The 26,370-nt window shown below is 33.7% G+C and overlaps 1 protein-coding gene across 2 annotated transcripts; it reads left to right on the top strand.

The window, feature by feature from the left end:
* The first annotated feature begins 831 nt into the window (after positions 1-831).
* SIK1 (Protein kinase superfamily protein) lies at positions 832-22,578 on the top strand. Of its 2 annotated transcripts, none has more exons than XM_028057789.2 (18): positions 832-1,756; positions 1,898-1,986; positions 2,079-2,186; positions 2,567-2,674; positions 2,871-2,961; positions 8,788-8,840; positions 9,763-9,825; positions 13,003-13,047; positions 13,917-13,952; positions 14,395-14,450; positions 15,269-15,350; positions 19,352-19,480; positions 19,914-20,055; positions 20,621-20,744; positions 20,949-21,165; positions 21,448-21,648; positions 21,739-21,827; positions 22,055-22,578. In XM_028057789.2, the coding sequence occupies exons 1-18, from the start codon at positions 982-984 to the stop codon at positions 22,152-22,154; spliced, it is 2,508 nt and encodes an 835-aa protein (XP_027913590.1). In that variant the 5' UTR covers positions 832-981; the 3' UTR covers positions 22,155-22,578. The 2 variants fall into 2 exon arrangements, with proteins under 2 accessions (XP_027913590.1, XP_027913591.1); XM_028057790.2 differs by having other exon boundaries at positions 834-1,756; positions 21,742-21,827.
* The last annotated feature ends 3,792 nt before the right edge of the window (positions 22,579-26,370 follow it).

Below are 26,370 nucleotides of genomic sequence, written 5' to 3'. Positions count from 1 at the left end.
ATAATATATGAAAAACTAATTACAGCTTATCTAAATATCATTTTATTATACTTTAATAACATCAAGGACAATTAGGTCATTCTACATTTTCATCTATTAAATTTAATTTTTTTTAGTCACATTAGTCAAATCTTTGACAAACTTTCACAAAAATTACTCTCAAATCCATTGTACAATCACCCCAAATCCATAAAAAAGAACAATATAAATATTACCTTCTAATCAATCCAAATCAATCTTCTTCCTCTCTCTCAAATCATCACTCTCATAAGATCACATCCTTTAACTTAAAGCATCTAAAAAAAATGTCATTTGTATGATTAGGAAAGCCATGACATTGATAGCCATTAAAGTAAAATATTATGTTTTCAAAACTCATCCAAACATTTTAAACCTTATAGCATGAAATTGTGTTCATTAAAAGAGAAGAAGGAAAAAGTATGAGTGAACTTTCATTTTTGTTAACCCTAATCATATTTTGGATTCTAAAATGCATTTCGAATTGCACAATTTAAAAATACATTACAAATTATAATTTTTCAGATTATATTGTTGAACATTATAAATAAAATAATGATTAAATATACAATTTAAAAATATTTTGCAAATTATCGGATTATAATTATTAAATATACAATTTGAAAGCCTTTTTCAAGTTATGGGATTATATAATCTAAAATATAATACTGAATTTTTTAAGTTTTGGATGAATTGATTTTTAATGTTATACTGTACTAAACAATTTAGAAATATTACGAAACAAACAATTCAAACTTTTTTCCGTAAAAGGTGCATGAATGAAAAAAAAGTGACGGGGTTGCAGTAAGTAAAAATCAAAGAGAGAGAGAGAGAGCCCAAATACAGCAGACCCAACAAAAGGCCAGTAAACATCGTAGGCATTCTCCGTCAGCGGTGGTGGCAAGTTGAGTGAAAAGGATTGATTCCTTTTTTCACTCTGTTATACCCTCTCGGAGTGGAAAAATGGATCGGAGTTCTTTCCGGTCGGGAATGCGAAAATCCCATTCTAAACCCGACATTTACTCAACCTTCGTGGTTCACGACGACGAAGGCGATGACGACGACGGCGTAGAGACTAACCGCCGGCGGAAATCCGGCGGCGCGCAGCCGCGTGAGGATCCTTACGCGACCATGGTGTACAAAGACAACGGCCGCGACGACGACGACGACGACGAATATTCCTCTCTCCCTCCGCTACTCAAGCGCCTCCCCAAGGACTTCGGCGGCGGAGCGCCGCTGGACTACGATGACGATGATGACGATGCTGGCGACTTTGGCACCATGATCGTGAAGAGCGACCGTAGACGGAACAGCGATCGCCCTTCTTCCAGCTTGGCTTCGCCGCCGTGGAAGTCTCGGAGTTCGTCTCAGGCGAGTCCTCTGAATAGATTCGGCGAAGGGGAAGACGACGGCGATGAGGAAGAGGACAGCGGAGGATTCTCGACGTTCGTCGTTCGTTCGACGGTGAAGTCTGTCGAAAGAGAGGTTGTAAGCGGAACAGTTGTACGACGGTCCTCCGGCAGCAGCGGCGGCGTCGGTTCGACGATGGAGAGAGCGGTGGCGAGCATGCAGGGGATGGGAGATTTTGGATTCGGAAAGCAGAGGAAGGGAAGTGGATCTTCGCTGAACGACGAAGGAAGGCATCACTCGATAACGACGAAGGTTTCGACGAGTTCGATTCCTGAAAGTATTACCAGAGAGGACCCTACGATTAAATACGAATTGCTCAATGAACTTGGTAGAGCCATTCGAGTTCAATCTTTCAATTTTCATTCATTTCTTACTTTGCTGAGTCCATTCTTTTAATTTTTCATTCGTGTTGTACTTTTCTCGCATTGCGAATTATTGTGGTGTTTGTGTTGGGGATGATGGAATGCAGGGAAGGGGTCCTATGGAGCTGTTTACAAAGCAAGGGATTTGAAAACCTCGGAGATGGTTGCTATCAAAGTGATATCGTTATCCGAAGGGGTGAGTTTAGGTTGCTTTATGTCTAGATAATATGGTGTTTTTATTAGACTAAGTTTGAACTGTTGAGAATGACTTTTTGGATGGTTATTAAGGAGGAGGGGTATGAGGAAATCCGTGGTGAGATTGAAATGTTACAACAATGTAATCATCCTAATGTTGTCCGTTATCTTGGAAGCTATCAAGGAGAAGAGTATCTTTGGGTAAGAAGTCATTTTATAACCTTAGCTTGTGGTTCATATAACACTGTCTTTGTGAAACACGTTATATTTAGAGTATTCTTGTGACTTTGGTTTAATGGTGACATATTTTTGTTTGTTTGGCCTTCCTTGGCGTTATGGTGGTGATTGGCTAATTTTTACTCTAAACGGATGCCTTTGACAAAAAATGAAGAGAGATTGGCAAGATTGTTCTTTTTGGCTTTTGTTTGCTCTTCGTTCTCTCCCTAGGGCCCCCTTCTTAATTTCTAATTCTTATCTATTGTCTTTCTCTATGCTTTTGTATAAATTTGCTTGATTCTAGTTACGAGTTTGATTTTGCTTGTTAAAATGCGTTTTCTGAATTCTGATTAAGTTTTTGGCAGATAGTGATGGAATACTGTGGTGGTGGTAGTGTTGCTGATTTAATGGGTGTGACTGACGAGTCATTGGATGAGGGTCAAATAGCATATATCTGTAGGGAAGCACTGAAGGTATAGCTGATGGGCTTCGTTAGCACTGATTGTTTGACTTCTACGAAGGTTTTCAATTTTAAGTATAGTTAATTGATTTTGATAGAATTTAGAGAGCAAACTACTTCAATAGATTTGTTTGAACCAAGTTTTCTGCTGTGTCTGTATGTTATTTTTGTTTAGTTTAGCCCCTAATAGTTTACCTAATTATGTGTAGGGTCTTGATTATCTGCACTCAATTTTTAAAGTCCATAGAGACATCAAAGGTGGGAATATCTTATTAACTGAGCAGGGGGATGTCAAGCTAGGTGAGTACAAATGTTATATGATGATTGTCATATTGTTTCTTTGCAAATGAGAACTATAATAGTAATATGCCTTAGAGGAGTTGATTATTTCGTTCTTACCCTCTCAAATAAATGTCAAATTCATTTACTAAATTTGTGTAATAATTTTTTGCCTTGAATGCTTAGTTAGCAAGTAGCTATGATGTTTTAATTTATGTAATTGAGATGTTGTATTAGAACAACTACTCTAAATTGTTATAATCTACCACTTGTAAGCTATTATGATATGAAAAAGTGATTGCATGGTAGACAATTCCATTCTAAATAATGATTTCTGCAACTACAATGTGATCAAGTAGTTGGGTCCTCTTTATGGTCATAGTCAACCCATGCTTTATATAGTTAAAATTATCAATGGAATGTTCTCCAATTCATCACGTGGTGTACAATTAGAACTTCTTTTCTGTTTTGAGCAAATGCACTTGTTAAACTCAAGGGAAGAGAGAGACATTGAGCTGAAATAGTGTTTTTGAGACAACATGGGGACTTCATTTATATTGAGAAAAAGGAATCAACACAATAGGGGAGATTTGATATCCTCTAATATCAAAGATATGATACTGGAATAAATAAAAACGTTCCTAATAATACGTATATAATCTAGATATTTTATATTATATAGGATAAACTCCTTATTTCCATAGTTATAACACTCCCCCTCAAATTGAATAGTATAAGTTGTGGGTGCCAAGGTTGATGCAAATATAATCGACCCTCGATTCTTTTAAGAGACTTTGGGGAATATGTCAACCAACTGTTCATTATAGTTGACAAATCTAGTAATGTCTCTAGACTCCAGTTTTTATGTTTGATCCTCTCATGAAGGGTAGGATTAGAGGAAATATAGGATAAACTTCTTATTTCTATAACTATACACTTCCCCTCAAGTTGGATCGTATAAAGTCGTATGTGTCCAGGTTGATGCAAATATAATCTATCCTCGATCCTCTTAGAGACTTTGGTAAATATGTCAACCAACGGTTCATTAGAGTTGACAAGTCTACTGATGTCTCTAGACTCCACTCTTTCTCTTATGAAATAACAATCTATCTCAATATGTTTGTTCTTCTCATGAATAGCAAGATTAAAGGCAATGTATAAGTTGCGTAGTTGTCATATACATGGTGCATTTTGGAACTTTCTTCAAATTTGAGCTCCATGAGGAGTTGTTTTAGATATATGAGCTCACGAGTGACTAATGTCATTGCCCTACATTTTGCTTTTCTCTTGATCTTGCCATAACATTTTTTCTTACTTTTCCACATTATTAAATTACCTTCAACAAACAAACAATACCTTGAAGTGGAGCATCTATCGCTTTGTGACCGTACCTAATCAATGTAAAAATATACTAATTAATTTGAGTATTTTCCTTATGATCATAATGAGGCCTTTTTCAAAGCCTTCGTGATGGTATTGACAATGAGAGTTTAAAAATTGACTTACTATGCTTAATGTAAAGACAATGTTGGGATGAGTCACAATGTTACGGGTACAGGTACCTTTTCTAGTAGCATTGGGCCAATCAATTTTAAAAGAGATCGGATCTGGTACAGGAGATGGTGTTGGGGAGGATAAAAAACATGGCCTTTACTACATTATTATCTGTTAATGATGGATCGTATACCGGAATATCAATAGGTTGTGAATGACATTAATAGCCTTAAGTAGTGTAGTAGAAGCATCTCAAGTTCTAGAAGAGTCATCTAGTGGTGATAAAGGAAGATTGACTGACGTGGGTAAGGGACTAAATATATTGTCATTAGGGGGACTCACTCACAATTCAAATTAAACAAATGTTTTGGATTTTGCATCATCTACAATTTTGTCAACCTGAGATGTCTTAATTGTGCATGAATTGTCATTAGGGAGATTGTTGATGCGCATATTGAATATGGAGAGATATTAAAGGCCATGTGATGCATGTTCAACGCTAACCGCCTATCCTGATATTTGAACCTGACAAGTAACATTTCCTTTTAGGGAAGGTTAGGATAATATCATAAGATTGAGTGAGTTAGGTATTGGTAGTGCCTATCCATGTTGTCTTAAAGAACCCATGTTGTCTTAGAAACACATGGTTTCAAAGCCTATTAGTGCCTATCCTATTGAGGTTTGTGGGGCTTATCAACTTGCTATTAGATCCTCCTCCATTCCCATGCTTGAGATGTTAAGTTTACGAAGGGTGTGTATTAGAGATTCCACATCAACTAAAAATATTACCAAATATATAGTATATAAGTGGAAGCAAATATCATCATACAAATAGGTTGTGTGAGTTTGAGTTAGGTTTAAAGTTTACTTCCTTAGTACTATTGTTAATATCTTCTAATTGGTGCATGACCATGCCCATGCCTGCATCACTATTGGGTGTTTAGAAGGAGAATCTAGCATTTTATATAAAAATTAATACATTCTTCCACTGTGTGTTTCAAACATTGAAAATGATTGATGACATATGGATTTTCATATTTTAATATTCCTTTCTAGATGAAGTTTAGAGTTACAAACATCTCTAATCTGAATATTTTGTACTGTATTCTTTGCCAATTCGTACATGCAAATATATTGAATATATTTTTGGATCTAAAAACACATGTACTAAAATTTTTATTTATAAAAATTAGTAATGGATAATTAAAATATCCTAATGACATTATTCTTAATTTTCCTTTCAGTATAGCTGTTAGAATCATTTTTTTCACCCTATGGTTTCTTCCTTTCTTCATTTATTGAAAATTAGATTTCCTATCTAAGGCATTGATATTCTTGGACTTTAACAACTGGCAGTTAAGACTCTTATTATGGTGGTATATACTCTTGTAATTCACAAGTGGCTAGAGTTAGATCTATATTCAACTTTTGCACTGCACAGGGCAACAACATTTTGTTTCTTGCGCTTCTTACAGGCAATATTTCATAATGAATACATAATATCCTATAGTGTATCTTCTTATAGCTGGACAACCAGCTCAATTTGCATCACAATACCCTATAATTTGAGTACTTATTGTGTTGTCATACGACATTCTAGTTTCACCTTTGGCCAACATCAACTTTGGATTTGGATCTATGGGACTATATACATGTTGGCAATTTGCCAACCTTGTCTTATGTGGAATGTCAAGAACATACTTTATTTTTGTAAAGTAACAACACCTTCCTTTAATTGAGCTACTTCAATAGCATAAAGTATTTCAGAAAACCTAGATCTTTAATATGAAAATGGCTTAATAAGTGCTCCTTTAGTTGAGATCTTAGTGGTATCATTTTCTGTAAGAACTGTATCATCAACATAGACCATAGATAAAACACACTTCCCAAGAGTAGTATGGCAATAAACTAAATGATGTGCCTCACTTCATTTTAATCCAAAAACCAGCATAGTATGATTGAACTTACCAAACCAAGCTACTGGTCATTCATACCAAAGAGAGAGTGACATAATTTACACACTAGACTAGATTTCCCTAGAGTAACAAATTCAGGAGGTTCTCCATGTAGCTTTTCTCCTCAAGATCACCGTGAAGGAAATCACTTTTAATGTCAAGTTGGTGAAGTGACCAATGGTGAATAACAACCATTGGAAGAAAAAGCTTACCTGTGCTGATTTTGGTCATGAGAGAGAAAGTATCATCGTAGGTCCAACTTTGATAATAAATCCACTTATGACGAGCAATCTTCTTTTTAGAGGGAAGAGGGAAAAGCTCCAAGGTGCTATTTCGAGCAAGAACCAACATTTCATGAATCATGGCTTATCATCATCTATGATGATAAAGTGCCTCATGTATAGTTTTAGGAATAAGTGTAGACAAAGAATAAACAAAAGAATATGATGATGGCATACAATAATTCAAACAATTATTAATAGAATATAGAGTCATGTAAAGAGTTGTTGGAGAAGGATCCATGGCATGTGAAGCTGATGGATTAGAATTTGGGAAGAGTGGATCTGTATCTGACGTTGGTGTGTAAGGAAAGGTGGTTGGCAATGGTAGATTGGTTTTCATTAGGGTTGGAGGCAAAAGGTGTTGGAATCAGTAGAGGGCCAAAGGTTGGAACAAGTAGAAATTGTTGCATGGAAATAGGAGTTCCCATGGGGGACGAGAAAAAAAGTGTTCTAAAAAAATGTGACATTAACTGAAATACAATATGTTTTGGTAGTTGGAAAATGTCATTTATATCCTTTTCGAAGGCAGTAATATCCTAGAAAAACACAATTAATAGCCTTTGCAGAGAGTTTGTCTAAACTAGAGAGACAATGTTAACAAAAGAAGTACAACCAAACACTCTTGGAGACATGGAATAAAGGATCATTTGGAAAAATAATGGAGTGAGGAATTGATTTTCAAGAGAGGAGGAAGGCATTCTATTTATTAAAAAACAAATGAAAAGTCCAATCTCCCCAATGATGTAAAAGAACATTTATATTTAACACTATAGAGCATGCAATTTCATTTAAATGTCTACTTTCCCACTCCGAAATTTCATTTTGTTGTGGCTTGTGAGGACAAGTGGATTGATGTAAAATACCCTCTGAGGATAAGGAGGAAAGCTAAAAATATCTTAAGCCAAAAGGCCTGACATTGCTAGGTCCCACGTATATGTATTAATGATAAAAATTATGTATAAATAATATATATATATATATATATATATATATACTTTTTTTGTTTGTTTTGGAAATAATGAGAAAATATTAGTGTTGGATTGGGTTGGGTTGTATGACCCAACTCCTTTGTCAAATGGAGGAAAAGAGTGTTTGCGTTGAGAAATGTTTGGCCCAAGGAGAATAAGAAAGAAATAGATAGCATTAGGGTTGTCTTCTCTTAGGTGCCTTCATTTTCCAAGGGTGCTGCTGCCTCTTCATTTTCGCAATGGGTGGCATTGCATTGCTAACTAAACAATTCATGGAAATCGGAGTAAGTCAGAGCATGAACTTGTATGCATCTCTTCCAACTCAGTTCTGCAATAAAACGAAGTAGATTAGGGTTTTTTCAACTTGGGTCATGCATGCCCCCACCTGTTTCTAAGTGAGACTGAAATTTGGTTTAACCCACAATTCGGGTTGTGATTCTTGTTAGAATCGTGATTCATGCAACTCTAAGTGGGAGACAAATGATATAACACCGATTTGGGAGCACAAACGAGTTTTCCTATGATTTCTATTGTGGGGGTTGCGAATTTTATCATAATGTGCAATAATTACTACCATCTTTATATATCTGTCTATTTGAAAGAGTACAAGTGAAAGGTATACCCTATAACACTCAACCCTCAGGCTAGGTGCATACACTGAAGAATCTTCTTTGTCTAAGCTGTACAATACAATAAATTTCATAATTTTACTAGTTATACTCAATTAGTTAGTTAGTGATAACTTCTGAGGTGTGTTGAGGCACTCGGGGGACCCAGCCCCAAAGCTAGTTATTAGGAGAGAGGGGGAGGGGGGAAGGGACAAACACTTTAATACTACATCAAACATTCCATACTACACAACTAGGTAGAACTTAAACACCCATAGTACCTAAGTTTCTATCATAAGCATTGCCCTTTAGAGTTATCTTTCACTGAGAAGCTAGCTACTAAGGGGGAAGAATCAAGTACTTAAATGTTCCACCTGGCATCCCATACTTTTCAATGTGAGACTTAATCACCCACAATGCTGAAGTTCGGCTAGGTTTCTCACTCCTTTTTGTTTGTAATCAGTTTTTTGGAAATACAATTTACCTTTCCATCTCTAGAGTTTTTGCTCAATTGTATTTTAACTCTAGGTTTCTTGAGCAGGGGATTTTGGTGTTGCTGCGCAGCTTACAAGGACCATGTCAAAGCGGAATACGGTAGTTGATGCGATAACTTATTATTTTTAGTTATTGTGATTTGTACTTTTGTTATTATTTACTTGATTACTTTATTTTTTCCCCCATATAGAATAGAAATGCTAATTGTTACTGATTTCAATCCCTATGATTTAGGGAATCTTGATTTGCATGTTATGTATATAAATTAAGTGGGCTGATAGTTTTTACTTTCAAGCAATTCACAATAAAAGCAGTTTCAACTATCAGAATGTTATTCTGTCTTATTAATGAAGGGAGGAGGAGGAGTAAGAACATGGTTTTGAATCCTTACATGACGGAGTTATAGCTAGATGCAAGATTATTATTTTTTTAATAAATTGCAAGGGGTCATGAATAATGTATTTTGATTTACATCACATTATTTCAGTTTTGGAACAATGTTAAATAGGTGGGTGTCATTAAGTGGCTTATTAAGTATGTTATTTCTACCAAATTGCATCCTAAAAGGAGTTGGAAATGGTTCTATTATGTTCATTGCATGAATATCCTTCTAGTGGGATTGACTTTGAATCCAACTACACATATTTTGAATTAAATTTATTCTATCATTTCTTTACTCAGATTTTTGGGGCACTTGTTTCTGATTAACTTGCACTACTGTGGGGGTATTGAAATCCCCGCCTGCCACTTGTTGTGGCTACAAACACAGTTGTTTTTAGTCCCATTGTAGTTACTTGAGAGTGATATGAGCTTATAATTATATCCAAAGTATTTGCCCAAAAACTTTGGCTTCGGTGAGGTGAGGTGTTGTTTACCTTATACATGCTCTTGAGAATTCTTGGAAATGACACGCACTCACATTCTAAAGAAGTTGATTTAGATTAAGGCCTCCTGCTTCTTAAATGGACATCTGATTCATTCTTCCTATCTTATAAGATTTTTTATTTTCCATTTAATATAGTTCATTGGAACTCCTCATTGGATGGCTCCAGAAGTTATCCAGGAAAGTCGCTATGATGGAAAGGTATTGTATTTTTCTAAAATTGTGAACCTTGTTTACTTGGTTGCATTATTTTTTTATTTCACTGTACTGGATCTCCTCCATGCTTTATATCCATCTGCCCTTCCTTTTCTTCTGTAGATTGTTCTTAGGTTAAGGATTTAGGCGAAAAAGTTGCACACTACATTGCCAGAAAACATCATTTAAATGTATCTTTAAATTTGGACAAATAAAAATGAATTTGGTACTGGTGGGTTTCAAAATTCATCTTCCATGCTACCGCATGAAGCTCCTTCAAAATGAATGTCCGACCCTTATGTTTTGTATGTTTGATAATCATTCCTTATGTTTTGTATGTTTGATAATCATTGAATGAAGTGGATGAAGGAATTTTATTGAACTGGAAACTACAATATTTTTCATATGTTAGTGGTTTAAATAATCAGAAACAGGAATACATAAGGTTTTTATTGGAGGTAAGTGATGTTGAAGTATAGGAGGTAATTATTATATATGAATATAATAATTGGAGTTCATCACTGTTTTAAAATTTTTGGAATAATAAAGTCTACTAGTTAGTAGGACTAGAGTAGGGAGTTGTGTGTTGGGTTATCTCTACTTACTATACCTAGTTTTGTATGTAGCAGTCTAGGACGTCCCTTGACCTTCCATCTTCATATTGTATCAACTCTTTATCAATATAAATAGAAGATCATGCATGAGAAGGGTCCTTCAAGCCCTTTAAACATATATTTTCTCTCTGTTTTAATCTTAAGTAAAATATTAGTCTTAAAAGCTTTTTCAAAATATTGCTGATTGTAGTGTGGGGGCAGTGATATACTTGTTAACAAATCTCTTAAAAGACGATGTTAGTTTATCATGTTAGAGTGTATACTTAGTTATATTTTGTATATACTTTGTTTGAGATCTATAATCTATTACTAATAGCTATATCTTTTGTTGCAAGCGGTTACCTTTAAATACTTTTGTAAGCTACTTATTCAGTAGTGAAGAATGAATACATTTCAATTTATTATAAAATCATCAAGTTCCTTTCACATGGTATCTAGAGCCAAATTTTGACGTTCCTCTTCTCAAGTTCTAGGGTTCCTCTTAGCAAGTTCCTCATTGCAAGTTTCTTTTCACGTTGTCTTCACTTTGCATTGTCTTCTTTGCAACGTCTTGTTTTGTTTCCATGGCAATTGCTTTGCAGTCATTTCCAACCTCCATTGATGAAAAGATTGATGACATGAATTTTCTCCATTACCAATAACATGTTGAACTGATAATAAAATTGCATAAGATATAGTGATTTGTCATGAATCACGTAGTTCCACCATGTTATCTCGTTTAAGATGATCATACCCTTGATCAAATTAATTTGAAGTATGAAGCATGGGGAGGTGAAAACCAAATGTTACTTGTTTGACTATAAATCCATTTTCTCTAAGTCAGTTTTGTGTCAAGTTCTTGGGTCGAGTCACTCCTATGGGCTTTGGGAGAAGTTCATGAATATTTGGTCTTTAAATAAAATCTCACATGATTCAATGCATAATGCGATGCGTACAGGTCGCTTGATTCCGAATCAATGGAAGAGTATTCTTAGAAAATAGACTTTAAGCTTAGCTCAACTTCACAAAATCACCTTGTAAGTTGAAGTTTGCACCCAATTATGTACTACAATTTGCTCATGTTGAGGATTGGACATCTCGAATGTTGGACTAAATATTTGTATGTGATTTGATAGGATAGGTCCTAGATAAGTTCTGATATAGTCTTAGAAATTGGACTTTAATCCATGTTTAACCTCATAAAATTGACTTGTAAGGTGAAGTTCACACCTAGTTGTATACTACAATTTGGTCATATTTCTAGTTGATATGAAATCTCTAACAAGTATTTTGTAAAGATTAAAAGTTTTGTTGATTAGCTAGCTGGTGTTGGAGTTATGGTCTGTAATGAAGAATATGTTGATGCAATTCTTGGAGGACTTTTGTCTAATTATGCACCAATTGTTTCAGTTACTGAAAGCAAAAAGTGTACACGGTCCATTGCTGAAATACGAAGCTTAAGATTATGAAAGGAATGAAGTCCATTAACACCAATAATTCCTTGAAAAAGAACTTTATTTTTCCCTTGATATTTGACAAGACAAGATGAAATTCTAGGAAAGCTAAATTATCTTTGGCAAATTGGCGAACACTCAACAAGTTTTTAGGAATAGAAGGAACATATAACAAATTATTTAGTTTAACACCATAAAGAGGAACATATAACATGAGGTAACACAAATAAAGAGGAACCAACACCATAAATACTTTAACTTTCACCATTGCCTATGAATATTTGATCTGGACCATCTAAATGAGTAAGTTGTTTGATATGTTTTGGTTCATGAGTCAGTCACATGAAAGCTTGCACTAGAATCTGGTATCCAAGAAGCATTTCAAGTTTCTTGAGAATTTGGGTTTGGCTGAGCAGTGTTTGCAGACTTAGTATTAGGATTAACCCAAGAATGAGGTTTTAAAGGATGTAGCAGAATAAGTAATATATTGTTGTATAGCTGGATCAATGAAGTACATTGACTTATGAGGCGGATAAGAAATATCATATCTAAAATGACAGTCATTTGCTGTGTGCCAAACTTAGGCAGATCTAACATTGAGAATTAACAAATTTACAATCATTGCCTGAACTGGAAGCACAATGAGTGACTCCACCACTAGAGGCACCGCGATTAGTGAACCCACCACAATTACCACCATCAATGCAACAATACTAGCCAAAGTAGTCTTCAGTATAGTTCATTGAGGATATACCAAACCTTGCATCTCATTAACATATCAAACAAGAAATGTTTCATGACCATAATGATTTCAAGGCATGTGAATTGTTTATTTGCTCAAGTTGAATATAAAGTTAATGGAGAGAATTAAGATCAAGAATTTAACATAAAAAATTTCAGTATAATTGACTGTGATTTATCTAGTATATGTTTTAAACAATTTAAATAAGAAAAAAACGAGGCCCTTTATGTTATTTTAGAATCAGAAGTATTTTGCTTCAGTACTGTTCCCAATGTGTTGTTAATCAGAGTCTAAAAAAAAATGCATATTGCCAATATAATGTTTACATTATATGATTAAATTATTGGACTCACCCATATTTTGATGTGGTTACATTTATTTAAATGATTTTCAGGTTGATGTTTGGGCTCTTGGCGTGTCTGCTATTGAAATGGCTGAGGTATATCCAGTGCTTGTGTTTTTATTCTAGATCTTCCAAGTAAATTGTTATTTTATCCAATGTGGGTTACCTTTTTTCTTTCTCTTTTTATGCTTCCACCAAGGTATTGTCAATTTAACACTTTCTGAGGTGATTTTAGCCGATAAAGGGGTCTTAGATTTTCTGGGTTTGGTCTTGACCCAACCTCATAAAGCTATCTTGTAAGGGGAAGTTTTCATTTAACTTGATATTTTTAGCCATCTCACTAGTAGATGTGAAACTAGACTACAACCCTTGAGATTGTCGTTTAGGCCCATCCTAAAGTGACTGCAACTAAGGTGGGCTAGGCCTGACTGCAATTAAGGTGTCCAACATTCCCCTTCATGTCCAGGACTTTAAGCCTGGAGCATGGCAAATGCAGGTGGCCCAATAATGGATCTAGGATAGGCTTTTGTACCATCTTAGATTTTTGGGTTTGCTTCCCACTTCTATATTCTATTTTAGCCATATCACTAGATGATTTGAGACTGAGATTAAACCACCACCAGGAGATTGCAATTAAGACAACCTCCAAAGAGGTCACAACTAAGGCGGGTGAGGGGTGGCTTTAATTAAGGCGGCTTTGCCAACAGGTAAAGTTTAAGCCCAACACACTTCTGGATAAACAATGTTCTGGGTATCTTCCATGAAGTTCAAGTTTATAGGTTTTATGAAGAAATTTCTTATCTTTACATGGGTTGGTCATTATTTGTGGGCTGTTATTTACAGTTTCAGATATTGCAATTGGATAAAAATCTTCATATTAGATATTTTTTATCCTGATGTTGCATTAGAAAAATAACTCATTGCCATGCTTAGTGATGCTCAAAGTCTGTTACCACAATTTTCAGGGTGTTCCTCCAAGATCTGACGTACATCCAATGAGGGTTAGTAACTTCATACATATTTGTATTGACTGTTGTTTAATTGATAACATATGATCTATTTTTCCCCTGCCTCCTTCTCATAAGTAATATTCAACTGGTAATATATGTTGATCTTCTTAAAATGTTTGGATTATTTGTCGTTTGATCTACTGTTTCATGTTTTTCAGTTAGTTAGGATAAATTTTAATATTTGAATGGGTTAATTTGGAAGGAGAAACATAAGATTAGCTAGATAAATAGAAGAGTAATTGAATAGGTGAGTTTATGGATATCATAATATTGGATAGCTGTATGGTGAGATTTACTCCTTTTTTATTTAATAATAAACACTTTGTTATTTTATGATTTATTTGGCATTTTTGAAGGTATATTTTTTTCTCTCTCTTTTCTTTGAGGGGGTTCAGTGTATAATAATGTTTTTTTTTTTCTTTTATAATTGTAGGTTTTATTCATGATATCAATTGAACCAGCTCCGATGCTTGAGGATAAAGAAAAATGGTTTGTTTCTATAGTCTGTTGTCATCCAAGCTGTAAATTTACAAATTTTTTAGTAAGTGAGCTTGAAGAGTCACCTGTTGATGATCTAGAAAGAATTATAGTTTAGATAATCCTAATGATCTTTTTCCATGTGCTATATATTATGTTTTATGTTGCGCTCATTTTATAATTTTGTAAAGCCAGTAGTGTGTAATTGCATGCTGCAATTCTTCTACTATACAATTTTTGCCTTTGATACTTTATTTTTATCGAGATGATGTTGAATGGAGAAACCACATGTAAATTTGAAAGTATAACTTTCTATCTTGAAATGTATATTTAGCTAGGTTCTATCTCCTATTAGTTGTATATCTATTCTACATACTATAAAGTCTTGTATTGGCTAGAAACTCATCTATTAACCTACACAAACGAAGTTGCATACATTATTTGTTCCTTCCCACTTCCTAGTTTATGAATATAGCACATCCATTCAAATGGTAATTCACTGTCGTGTTGAAGTTTAATAATACAAAGGTTGGTGCATTTAAGGAGACGGGACTTGATGTACCCAAAATTCATCGTGATCTCTTCGCTTGATCTTAATGAGATTTCTTTTCTTAACCCAGAAAAAAATAGTGCTTGGTTGGTGCTTTCATTGTCTAATGGTAATAAATGCAACATAAACTACCCTGTTAATATTTTCCATCTAGGAGTGACTCCAAAATCCTATTTTCATGTTCATGGTGCCAATGTGATATCTTGGTGTATGAGATAGTGTCTCTAATTAGTGATGATACCTTTATGTGATAATGATTTGAATTTGAATTTCTCTTTAGGTCTCTGTATTTCCATGATTTTGTTGCGAAGTGCCTAACTAAAGAACCTCGGCTCCGCCCTACTGCATCTGAGATGTTGAAGGTATGCTTAGTAATATTGTTTCTAATCAAATTTAATTACTATTATTGGGAGTTGTAAGTTTTTGTTTTAAGTTATCCTTATATGTTAAATAGTTGAAGGAAAATATAACAAGAGTGACAGACAAAGAAGAGATGAAATCCAGTAGTCTCATCTCAATATATTTGGTTCTGTCATGAAAGGTTAGATTAGAGACAATGTGTAATGCTTCCTAGGTGTCACATGTAAGGTGCAGTTAGGAGCTTTCTTCAAATTTAAGTTCTTTGAGAAGTTGTTTTAGCCATATCAGCTCACGAGTGACTATTGTCATTGCCCAATATTTTGTTTCTGCTCTTAAATTACCTCCAAGAACACAGTAGATTGAGTGGATCATCCATTTTTTTCAGAATACCCAATAATTTTAGTAGTTCCTTTATCTTCATAAACGAGGTCTTGTCTAGACGCATTCTTAATATTAATATATACTTAGGCATTCATGCGACTGCATTTAATGCTCTTGACAAAGAGAGTTCAAAAATTGACTTGAAATAAATTGCTATCTCTAGAAAGAGGAGGGTGTTTGAATAGCATTTTTAAGACCTTTTGGAAAATTTTCACAAGCTTGATAAAGTAGGCACTGACGGGGGACGTCTAAAGATTTGAATTAGTTCACAATCTTTTCTCAAAAAAGTAGGAGCTTACTCTGTGTAGACTTCTGTAGGAAGATCATCAAATGAATGCATTTTTATGTTAGGCTGAAACATAGTCTGGTAGTGAATAGTTGCAAGGCAAAATACAGATCAAATAAATGTCATTTTGGCAATAGGAGATAAAGTGTCAGTATAATCTTGACCATGAACTTGGGTTTCCTATGCAACCAACCAAGATTTATATAGCAATCAATGTTACCATAGGTTTTGTTTTAAGTGTATAAGACCACAAGTACCCATCAATTGATTTGCTAGCTGGAAGAGGAGCCAATTTCCAAGTACCACTGCTTTGAAAGACGAGACCAGATCTAGTATGAGAGATAGTGTCGTGGAAGGATCGGACATGACCTGCACCATATTGTTGTCTGTTGAAGATAGGTCTCGTCTGGAATTTCAATCCGTGAATGACGTTAGTGTACCTGAAGAGGTGCTGGAGAAACATCTTGGGTTATGGCATAGTCATCTGATAGTGATGAAGGAAGATTGGCACTGGTAGGAAACTGATTACATATGTTGTCATTAGAAGGAACATGTGTATAGTATGAACAAACAAACTCGATAAAAGGAGACAGTAGCAGACACAATACCTATGAAGATCAGGAGAGAAACATCATTACCCTTTCAGAGAATGATGATATCCCACAGACATTTGAGCGACCGAGGAGATTGTGAAAAAGGATAGTGTGGTAAAATGGTGGCATTCAATTAATGATAACATGTTGTAAGGACAACGTCCTCCCAGAAATGGTGAGAAAGATGACTTTGAAGAAGTGTTTGATATACAATGTCAGTAATTGCAGTTGGGTGCTCCATTTTGTTGAGCAGTATGTGGACACAAGGTTAGGTGAAGAGTTCCACTAGATGCCACAAACTGCTGGAATTAATGAGAAAAATGTTCACAAGCATCATCATTACGAAAAACACATTGATATACCAAATTGTGTTTTTGGTTTCATTAAAAAGGTTTGAAATATAGAAAACACTTCTAGTTGATTTTTCATTAACCAAATCAAAATACATCTAGAATAATGATTGGGTAATAAAATGGTAAATACCCCAAATATCAGAGTAAACTAAAAAAAAGGATGTGAAACTTGTTTATTGAGACCGTTAGGAAAGGACAGGTGAATATGTTTTTCTAACTCACAATTCAAAAGTAGACAAATATTTTAGACTTGGAACCATCTTTTGCAATTTTGTCAACCTGAGATGAACTATTTATGTATGAATCATCATCAGAGAGAGCAACGATACACATACTGATGCTAAGGTCATGTGACTCATATCCGATGCTGATTGTTTGACTTGATATTTGATCTTTCAAGTTAATATTACTATTATAGAAAGTGAAGATAATATAATGGGATTGGATTAGTTGGCTAACAAACAATAAATTGAAGGGGGCACGTATGGAAATAAAGAACAAAATCAATTGTAAACGGAGAGGGGTTGGGTAGTACCAATGAGTTGCACTAGAATCATAAACCCAAAGAAAAAGGAAGGGAGATTAAGAGAAACAAGCATGTGAATGATCAGTGTGACTCAACGAGAAGTAGTATTACTAGTGGTTTGGTGTCACACACCATTTGGTAAAGTCTTCATATATTGCACACATTTTGTCATTGGTAAAAAGGGCACGCGTCTTACTCCAAAGTGGTGCACATGTCTCATGAGAACCAAAAATAGGTTTGGACAAAAAGTAGGTTTGTGTCAGGATAAATAGTGGATTTAAGAACTCTACATAGTTGGGCCCAAGTGGAATTTTTAGACTCTTCCATCTTCTCAATACTAATAATATGGTTAGAAAAGATGGAAGAATCTGTTCTGGAGGTATATTTGGTCTTCAAAGACATTTTTTTTCTTGACATTTGGAAAACAGATAAAAATAAAATAGCCGATGGAGAGGGGAAAGTAGATTGGACCACTAAACAAACTCTAGTGGAGCCACCACCTGGGTGAAGTTTGGTCGGCAGACAGGTGCCACTGCACACCAATCAGAGTTGTGGCTGGAGTGGGAGACAAGTCGCATCATAGGGCCCATGGATGGGTGGTTTGCATCGGCATATGGATGATTGGACAGATTGGTGCGGTGCGATCCCAATCAGGTGTGTCAATGAAAACACTGGTGGTCGGCAGAAACTTTGCTGAAAATCTTGTCATAGGAAGCACCAGAACAGTGAACAATAACTTGGGGAGTAAGGTTTGCCAAGAAAAAAAAGTCATCTAGAGACAGTGGGTCCTTCAGACCAACATGTTCTAAAAAGGGCTCTAGATGTCATGTTAGACTATAGGAAAGAGAGAGACATCGAGATGAAGCCATATTTTGAGACAACATGGATGCTTTATTTATATTTAGAGAAAATAATTAATACAATAAATAGAGGATATTTGATATCCTCTAATGATAAAAATATGATACAGGAATAAATAGAAATGTTCCAAATAATATTTAATCTAGATATTCTTGATTATATAGGATTTGCTTCATATTTCTATAATTATAAACCTGCACAAAATTTTGAGAAAAGTTTGTCATCTAATATTTCAGTTAGTTAAAAAGGTGCACGAGGTTAGCCCTATAAGTGGAGAGCCTAATTTCAAGATTTGAACTTCTGACCATCACAGGGGTTGCATCTCATGTTGCACCAGGGCTCAACTGTCAAATACAGATGTCAATTTATCCTTGTCTTATACTTATATTTAATTATTTAGTTATGCTCAAACTTACTACAATTAGATATTGGTATCATGTTAGACCTGCAGTTTTTAAGTTCCCGTGATTTGAGTTATATGTAAATTTATTATACATATAATCCTCATCTGATTGATCAAGATCCACTAATTAAGATGTAAGTTACTGATATTTTTCTTAACTGATTTTTTTTTTCTCTTCCCAATTTTTTTTCTCAATATGATATTGTTTTTTACTTTCACCTATTAAATCAGAGTGTTAAACTTGATTCTTGTTATGACTTGAAAGATAATAAACATAATGTGAATGATTATATAAGGTGTTTCAAAATTCAAAATTAACACAGCATAAAGTAATAAGTAAAATAGTAATGAATTCTAAGGAAGTCTGGTTAGCTAGAATTACTAAATTAATTCTTTTAGTGATGGCTAATCAAACGCGTTAGCTTTATTTTTGTTTTGGCTGCTTCTTATAATAATAGGTGACTAGAAAACTCCAGACATATGCTTCCATTTGTCCTCAAACCAATTTGATTTGCTACTATCTGATTTGCAATGGCATATTTAAACTTTTTTCAATGCTGTATTTTCCATCAAGTGAAAGTTATTTTCTATTGTGTGTAGCACAAATTCTTTGAAAAGTGGAAAACTGGATCTGCTGCAATGTTGCCAAAATTAGAGAAGGCAAGGGAAATCAGGGCTTCAATGGCTTTGCAGGCGCAAACACTTGCTCCAGCAGAATCAGAAGATCAGGTATGACAAAAACTCCCTCCCTCTTATGCACATCTATGCATCTTGTTCCATCTACCTTCTACATTGTAAAACTCAATAATGAAAGTAATTTCCATGTGAAACTCAAGTTCTTAATCTGAAGTACCCCATGTTGGTCTCAGAGATTGAGGAATTATTCTTTTTCTGATAATGCATGCATGTTATATATATATATATATATATATATATATATATATATATATATATATATATATATATATATATATATATATATATATATATACACACACACACACACACATATACGTACATACACTGGAGGCAAATTCCATAACTTGCGGGTTTCATATCAGAGAAAAAAGCACTCGTAAGTATCCTTGATTTAGGGGATACAATCTGTTATGGAATATTTGCTAAAATAACTAACATGTTCTTGTTTTCGTTCTTTTTCCAGTTAGTTTCAAAACCAAATGATGAATATGGAGACACTGTTCCATCCAAACCTCATAACATTGGTGTTGAGGGGGCTGCTAATCTGTCATCACATGGCACTGTGAGGAAGCTACGTGAGGTGGAAGATATAGACATGAGTGAAGGTCTGTGATTCTTGCATCTTGTTTGTGAATTGGAAATTTTTTCTCAATTTTTATCATCTGATGTTAGAATGTTTGCTGTGCATGCGTATTTGTATGTATGAGAATCTCCTGGAAGTCAACTACTATGTAATATATATGTTTCTTTAACGATGTCTGAATGTTATCTTACTTCTTGTATAGTACCTCTTCCAACTGAACAATTGTATACAGTTTTTCCTTGGATGTTGTGCTTCCTATGGTTTATAATTGTTTGGTCTTGACATATTGCTTGGAATATTGATTGGGAGGGAAATTCGGAAATGGTTTTAAATGTTCTCTTTGCTTGAAAAGACAATGAAAAGAAAAGGTATGGTATGGTGAGAAAGAAAAATGTAGAAACAAAGAGTTCACAATTTTATCTGTTTCTAACTTCGCCTACCATTTTCTTCCTTCAATCCATATAAAGGGTTATCTAATTTATTTCTTTTCTAAAATGTACAGTTCTTAAATTTTGGAAAATGGAAGAAGACCTTGTTTTTGTTTTATTTAGGGGTTGAATATTATGATTTATGTGGATTATTGGCAGGCAACTTTGGCACTGTTATAGTCCATGCTGATGAGTTTCATCAGAAGACTACACAATATGCTGATTCTGCAGTTTCCGACTCTGCTGTACCCAGTGGCACAGGAGGCAGATTGGCTAACTCTGGGTACTTTCCTGTCTGTTTACCTTCACTACCTATATTTTTTAAGAAAGCAGTTTTCTTTTATTCTCTCACTCTGATTTTCAAACTGTCTTAGCTTTGCAAATTTGTGAATTGTACGTCATTTTCAAATTATAGACTGTCCCTCTCTTTTCCTTTTCATTTTGCATGTCTTAACGTAGTTTGCTTTCTTTTGGGATAATCTTTTAGGATTGAGAATCAGAAAGTTGACTTGACGAAGACCACCTCCTTAAGAGAATCTAGTGCTACCACCAATACTATTCGATCATCTATACCTTATGCTAGTGATTCAACTGAGCAGACCCTCAAAATCAAAGGTAGTTATCGAGCACCAGCTGGAATGGGTAGTAGTGATATATTCAGGGGTGAAACCGGCAGCCGTAAAGCATTTGCTTTACAAGATAAGGTATTTTTGTGATTTGATTTGCGCATGGGATGTCAAATCCTATTCTGAAAGGGATATCACCCTCTTTGAGCAAAATTTGATGTTTTTAGTTATTAGAGTTGTTGCCTCTAGCTTCTTTAAGAAGTATGTCTTCCTTCATCCTTTGTTTGGCAGATTTCTAGCCCATTTCGTTTCTTGAATTAATTGTCCCATTAATTAAGTGTATATGTTGTCCGTTATGAATGTCTTGTGTGATTGCAGTGTCAGACTTACCTTTTTACTTCAATTTCTGTGCCAATGCAGCTCTGGTCGATTTATGCTGCTGGTAATACTGTGCCTATCCCATTCTTAAGGGCAACAGATATATCACCTATTGCTCTCTTGTCAGACAACGTACTTGGTGGCCTGCAACAGGATACTGCTGGAACCGGAACAGTGGAAGCACTGCAAGAGCTTTTCAGTGGTGATGGACAGTCCAAGAAGGGCCGCAGAGCACTAAATGAGGTAACTGTGTGTGGTGCAAATTTGCGCATGTATATGTGCAGTGCAGTACACTTGTTATGGCCATTTATGTTGGTTTTCCAATTGATGCAGCAGATGCCTCTTCCTCCAAGCATTTACCAAAGGTTGACATCAAGTTCTACACTTATGAATTTGGCACAGGCTTTAGCTTACCATAAGATGTATGTCTCTTAAACTTTTGATCAGCAAAACTTTTACCATTTCTACGTGAACAAAATTACATTCATGTATTCAAATGCGTAAATAGGAGAGCTTCACCAGATTTCACCAATGGGCGTGTCAATTAAGCAAACAATTTTAGGGCTCGTGATATCCTGATGCAGTGATTCCTTTCAGCTCCTCCTATGTTGATGTTAATTATTCTGTACCTAATTGTTTTGCTTGTTAGGTGTTACGAGGATATGCCACTGCAAGAGCTGCAAGCGACCCAGGAGCAGCGGACTATTCAAAATCTCTCTGACACACTTCGAACCATACTTCGGTTGTAGGTAGGTACAATATCTTCTTGCGACTATTTTCGTCCCCAAACATTACTGGCCTCAAAGATCATCATTCTTCTTTTGTCGTATCATTGATATATATATATAAATTCATGCTAATCAATGGCAGATAAGCCGCAGCTGCCTTTTATTTATTATACATATTTTTTAGGTGTATGATTGTGTAACTAGTACCCCTAAAGTTTTGCCGGTTTCTTTCTCTCTTTTCTTAGTTTTGTTAAGTAAACCCTAGAAGAATAGGGTTTTGTAAGTTGCCACATATTTGTATGTAAATAGTGTATGCATGTCTTTCAACTAACATTGTTGCATCTGTGCACGTTGTAGTCATTAGTAGTGGGAGTTTTAAAGGAATGTAAGAATTTTTTGTACCATATTTCAACTATAATATGAATGGATGGATGAATTAGTTTCATTCACTGGTTACATATTGTTTCATAAATCAGTATTTTGAGAGATCTCTGTTCAAGTTTACGTGCGGACCTTTTATTTGTCAGGTGAATGGGGATTTGTTAAAAAAAACCCTAAAACTTTTGTAAGCTTGTTGATAATCTTCTCATAAGAGAACCTTTGACCTGTTTAAGCTTTCTTTTTTTTCTTAATGAAGTCGGGTTAAAGCCATTTACACTTTTAAAGACTTTCAGAGGTCTCAGAATATTATTAGTATACAATATAATCTAAAATCCAGAAGGTCGGTCTACGAAGACAATTGTTTAGAACAGTTAAGATTTCTCACTTTCAGCTGGTTTTGTAGAAAAAATTTGAAAATAATCAGTGTTTCAGATAGGTGTTGAAATTTACTAATCTTTTTTAAAAGAAAAATTGTTTTCATTTAGTTTCAAGTGCACTTTTGTAATTTATTATTCATAATCGGATTGCATCTTCTGCAATAAATGCAATTCCGGGAAAGTTTAGAAAGGTTTATGATGCATTACTGAACAACTTGGTGTGAGGAATTGTTTTGGATTTTGTTTTCGCTTACACGTTTTGTACAACAAATTATATAAAACATCGTTGAAATATGTAATTCAAAATAATGTAAAACATCATATAATTTCGAGATATATATATTCTGAAAAATGTGTTTTCTGCAGTAACTACTCCAGAATGTTACTTACACTGTTATATTAAAACACCGTTGCATTGCAGTTGCAGATATATCTCCACACTCGTTTGAATTTTACATAGAAGTTTTACATAGCGTGTGTTTCGATGCGTTTTTCCCAGGAAGAACTGTTCTAAAATAACTGAAAATTGAAGTAAATTTTTATATAAATTAATAGTAAAGTCTTTTATTTAAAAAGAAAAAAAAAACTCGTCCAGTCAAGTATGTAAATAGGCTGGAAGCAAAATAGTAAGGTTTAAAAATTATACCTACAAAATTTGGGAAGTAAGGAAAACTTTCAATAATTAATTGTATGTATTAATTTTGTAGTAATCTTATTTAAACAACTATTTTGAAATACATACATAGACTTGTGTATGTGTGTTTTTATTAGTGAATATGAAATATTTCAAAAAAAAAACTGTCTCCCGAAATAACTTGTTTACAATTAGTTTGTTTTACAGCCCTGTGTATAACAAACCCAATGGTAAACATGTCGTTCTTTATGAATTAAAAGCAAAAATAAAATGAAAAAAAAAGGTAAAAGAATGATAAACTTATTCAGTACTTTTACTTTTAGTGGGCATTCTAAGTTTTAAACAATCGTAATTTATTTTTAACAATTTAAAAGGACATTTCTATATTTTACTTATTTTTCTTATTTTTTGGACACAACATGAATTCTATTTGTAAGTACTTATAGATGTTTTATACTTTTTAATTTAAAAAAAAAAATTAAAAAAATCAAAATATAAACTTACATAAAACAAATAATCGTTTAAGTACATCTCAAATCAAATTATTTATTTTAATACAAATAAATTTGGTGTGTGTATTTTAGCCACACTCTAATAGGTTTTAGTCGTAATTGTGGTTAGGGATGACAATTAGAGCGGGGATGAATTTTGCTATCTCATATCCATTTTATATAAAAAATTAATCCTATTTTCTTACTCAAATCAGACGGGTATTAAATTTTTGTCACATTAATGGATATATTCTTTACTCATACTTGTACTCGTTTTTTTAATATTAATTAATTAATTTTTTATAAAATATTAAAAAATTATGATAAAGGAAATTTGATATTATCAAATATTTAATATTAAAAGGGTTGTTTCTTCGATATATCAAATATTTAGAAATAAATTATAATTATATATATTTTAAATTAGAATATCAAATAAAAGTTCAGGAGAACCAAAACATTTATTAAATTTGCAAGCATTAAGCATTAATGGAATTTAATTGATAAGTTTTAAAAATATTTTAAAACAAATATAAAAGGAAAATAAATATTTAAATTAAAATATATTTTAAATGTCTCTTTACTTTAAATTTTTAAATTAAAATGAATCTTTGTTTTATATACAATTATAATAAATCAAAATTACACACAGAACAAATATTAAATTAATAATAATAAAATGTTAACATAGGTCTTGTATCTTTCGAACTTCAATATATCTTAGATGGTGATAAATAAGGTTAAATGTTTATATTATAGTAAATTGTTATGAAATAAAGTGAATAACATAGAGAATGACGACAGATAATAGAGAAGAGAAGAAACAAGAGAAAATAGAGAATGAGAGAATAGGGAGCAACTCATCTGTGTCTTATTATTGATAGGAAGAGTCCTATTTATAGATACAATATGTAATCCATAAAGGAAACAAATCAACTTAGTTAATACAAATATATACCATAAAGAGTAATGAATCATATGAGTAAATGTATCAAATCAATGGACAATCATTAATTCATAACACTCCCCCTTGAGTGTCCATTGATAAAGAATGTGCCTCGTTAAAACCTTACTAGGAAAAACCCTTTGGGATAAAAAAACCTAGTGAAGGAAAAAGAGTACAACATTCTGTATTCTTTAATACAATATTGTTTATCACATATTCTATTTCTCCCCCTCATGTAAAATTTACATCATTAAGGTGAGTCCGAATTTGTGAGTCATTTGCTCAAAAGTTTTTCTTGGCAAAAACTTTACAAATAGACTTGTCATATTTTCAGATGAACGAATTTTTGGATATCTATATCATCCTTTCAATTGAACAATATACTATTGTCTTCATATATGGTTGTTGATTCCATCTTTCTCGGGGATAGTCACAAGTTTCTTGCACATGTTGAATTATAAACCTTAACCAAACATATTCACAACTTTCCTCGTAATTTGTATGATTAGACGATGTTGCTACTATGGTTTGTTTCATATACCTTCATGAAACTATTGTGCTACATGTGAACAAACATTTTGTTTGTGATCAACCATTGTGACATTGTAAGAATATGTAAAATAACATGCATATCCATAACCCATTGGTCTGAATTTGAATCATTTGGATGGAATATATTCGTAGTACCCTTAAAGTAACGAAGTATATGTTTTACTCCAAACCATTTTCTTCTTGTAGTTGAAGAACTATATCTTGCTTAACAAATTTATAGCAAATGCAATATTAGATCGAGTATAATTCGCAAGATACATTAGTGTTTCTATGACACTAAGATATGGTGCTTCTAGACCAAAAAGATTTTCATCATTTTCTTGAGGTCTAAGAAGAGTCTTTATCAACATCTAACGACCTCACAACTATTGGAGTGCATAATGAACATGACTTGTCCATTTAGAACATTTTAAGCACCTTAATCATATAAGCCTCTTGACGTATAAAAATACTTTTATTTAAATACTCAATTTCTAATTTCAAACAAGATTTTGCCCTTCAAAGATCATTAATCTCAAATTCTTTCAATTGCCTTGTGAGCTTATTAGTAGTTTCAACGACGTTTATGTCATCTACATAAACAATAATTATGGCAAATTCATTATTTGGATCTTTTCATATAAATACAAGACCAAATAGGATCATTTTTTATATCCTTCTTTTAATAAGTACTCAATAAGACGGTTATGCCACACACGTCTTGATTTCTTTAATCAATAAAAGAGCATGTTCAATTTTATTGAATAATCCTCTTAAGAATTTGTCTTGTTGGGCAAATAAAATCCTTCAGGGATTTTCATATAAATATGATTCTCAAAAGAATCGTACGAATAGGTTGTAACATCATCCATTAGAT

The sequence above is a fragment of the Vigna unguiculata genome, chromosome 2, assembly GCF_037176805.1.
Source record: "Vigna unguiculata cultivar grain cowpea cultivar isolate G323 ecotype 2 chromosome 2, ASM3717680v1, whole genome shotgun sequence".
Lineage (NCBI taxonomy): Eukaryota > Viridiplantae > Streptophyta > Magnoliopsida > Fabales > Fabaceae > Vigna > Vigna unguiculata.
This window is presented reverse-complemented; position numbering and strand designations above follow the sequence as displayed.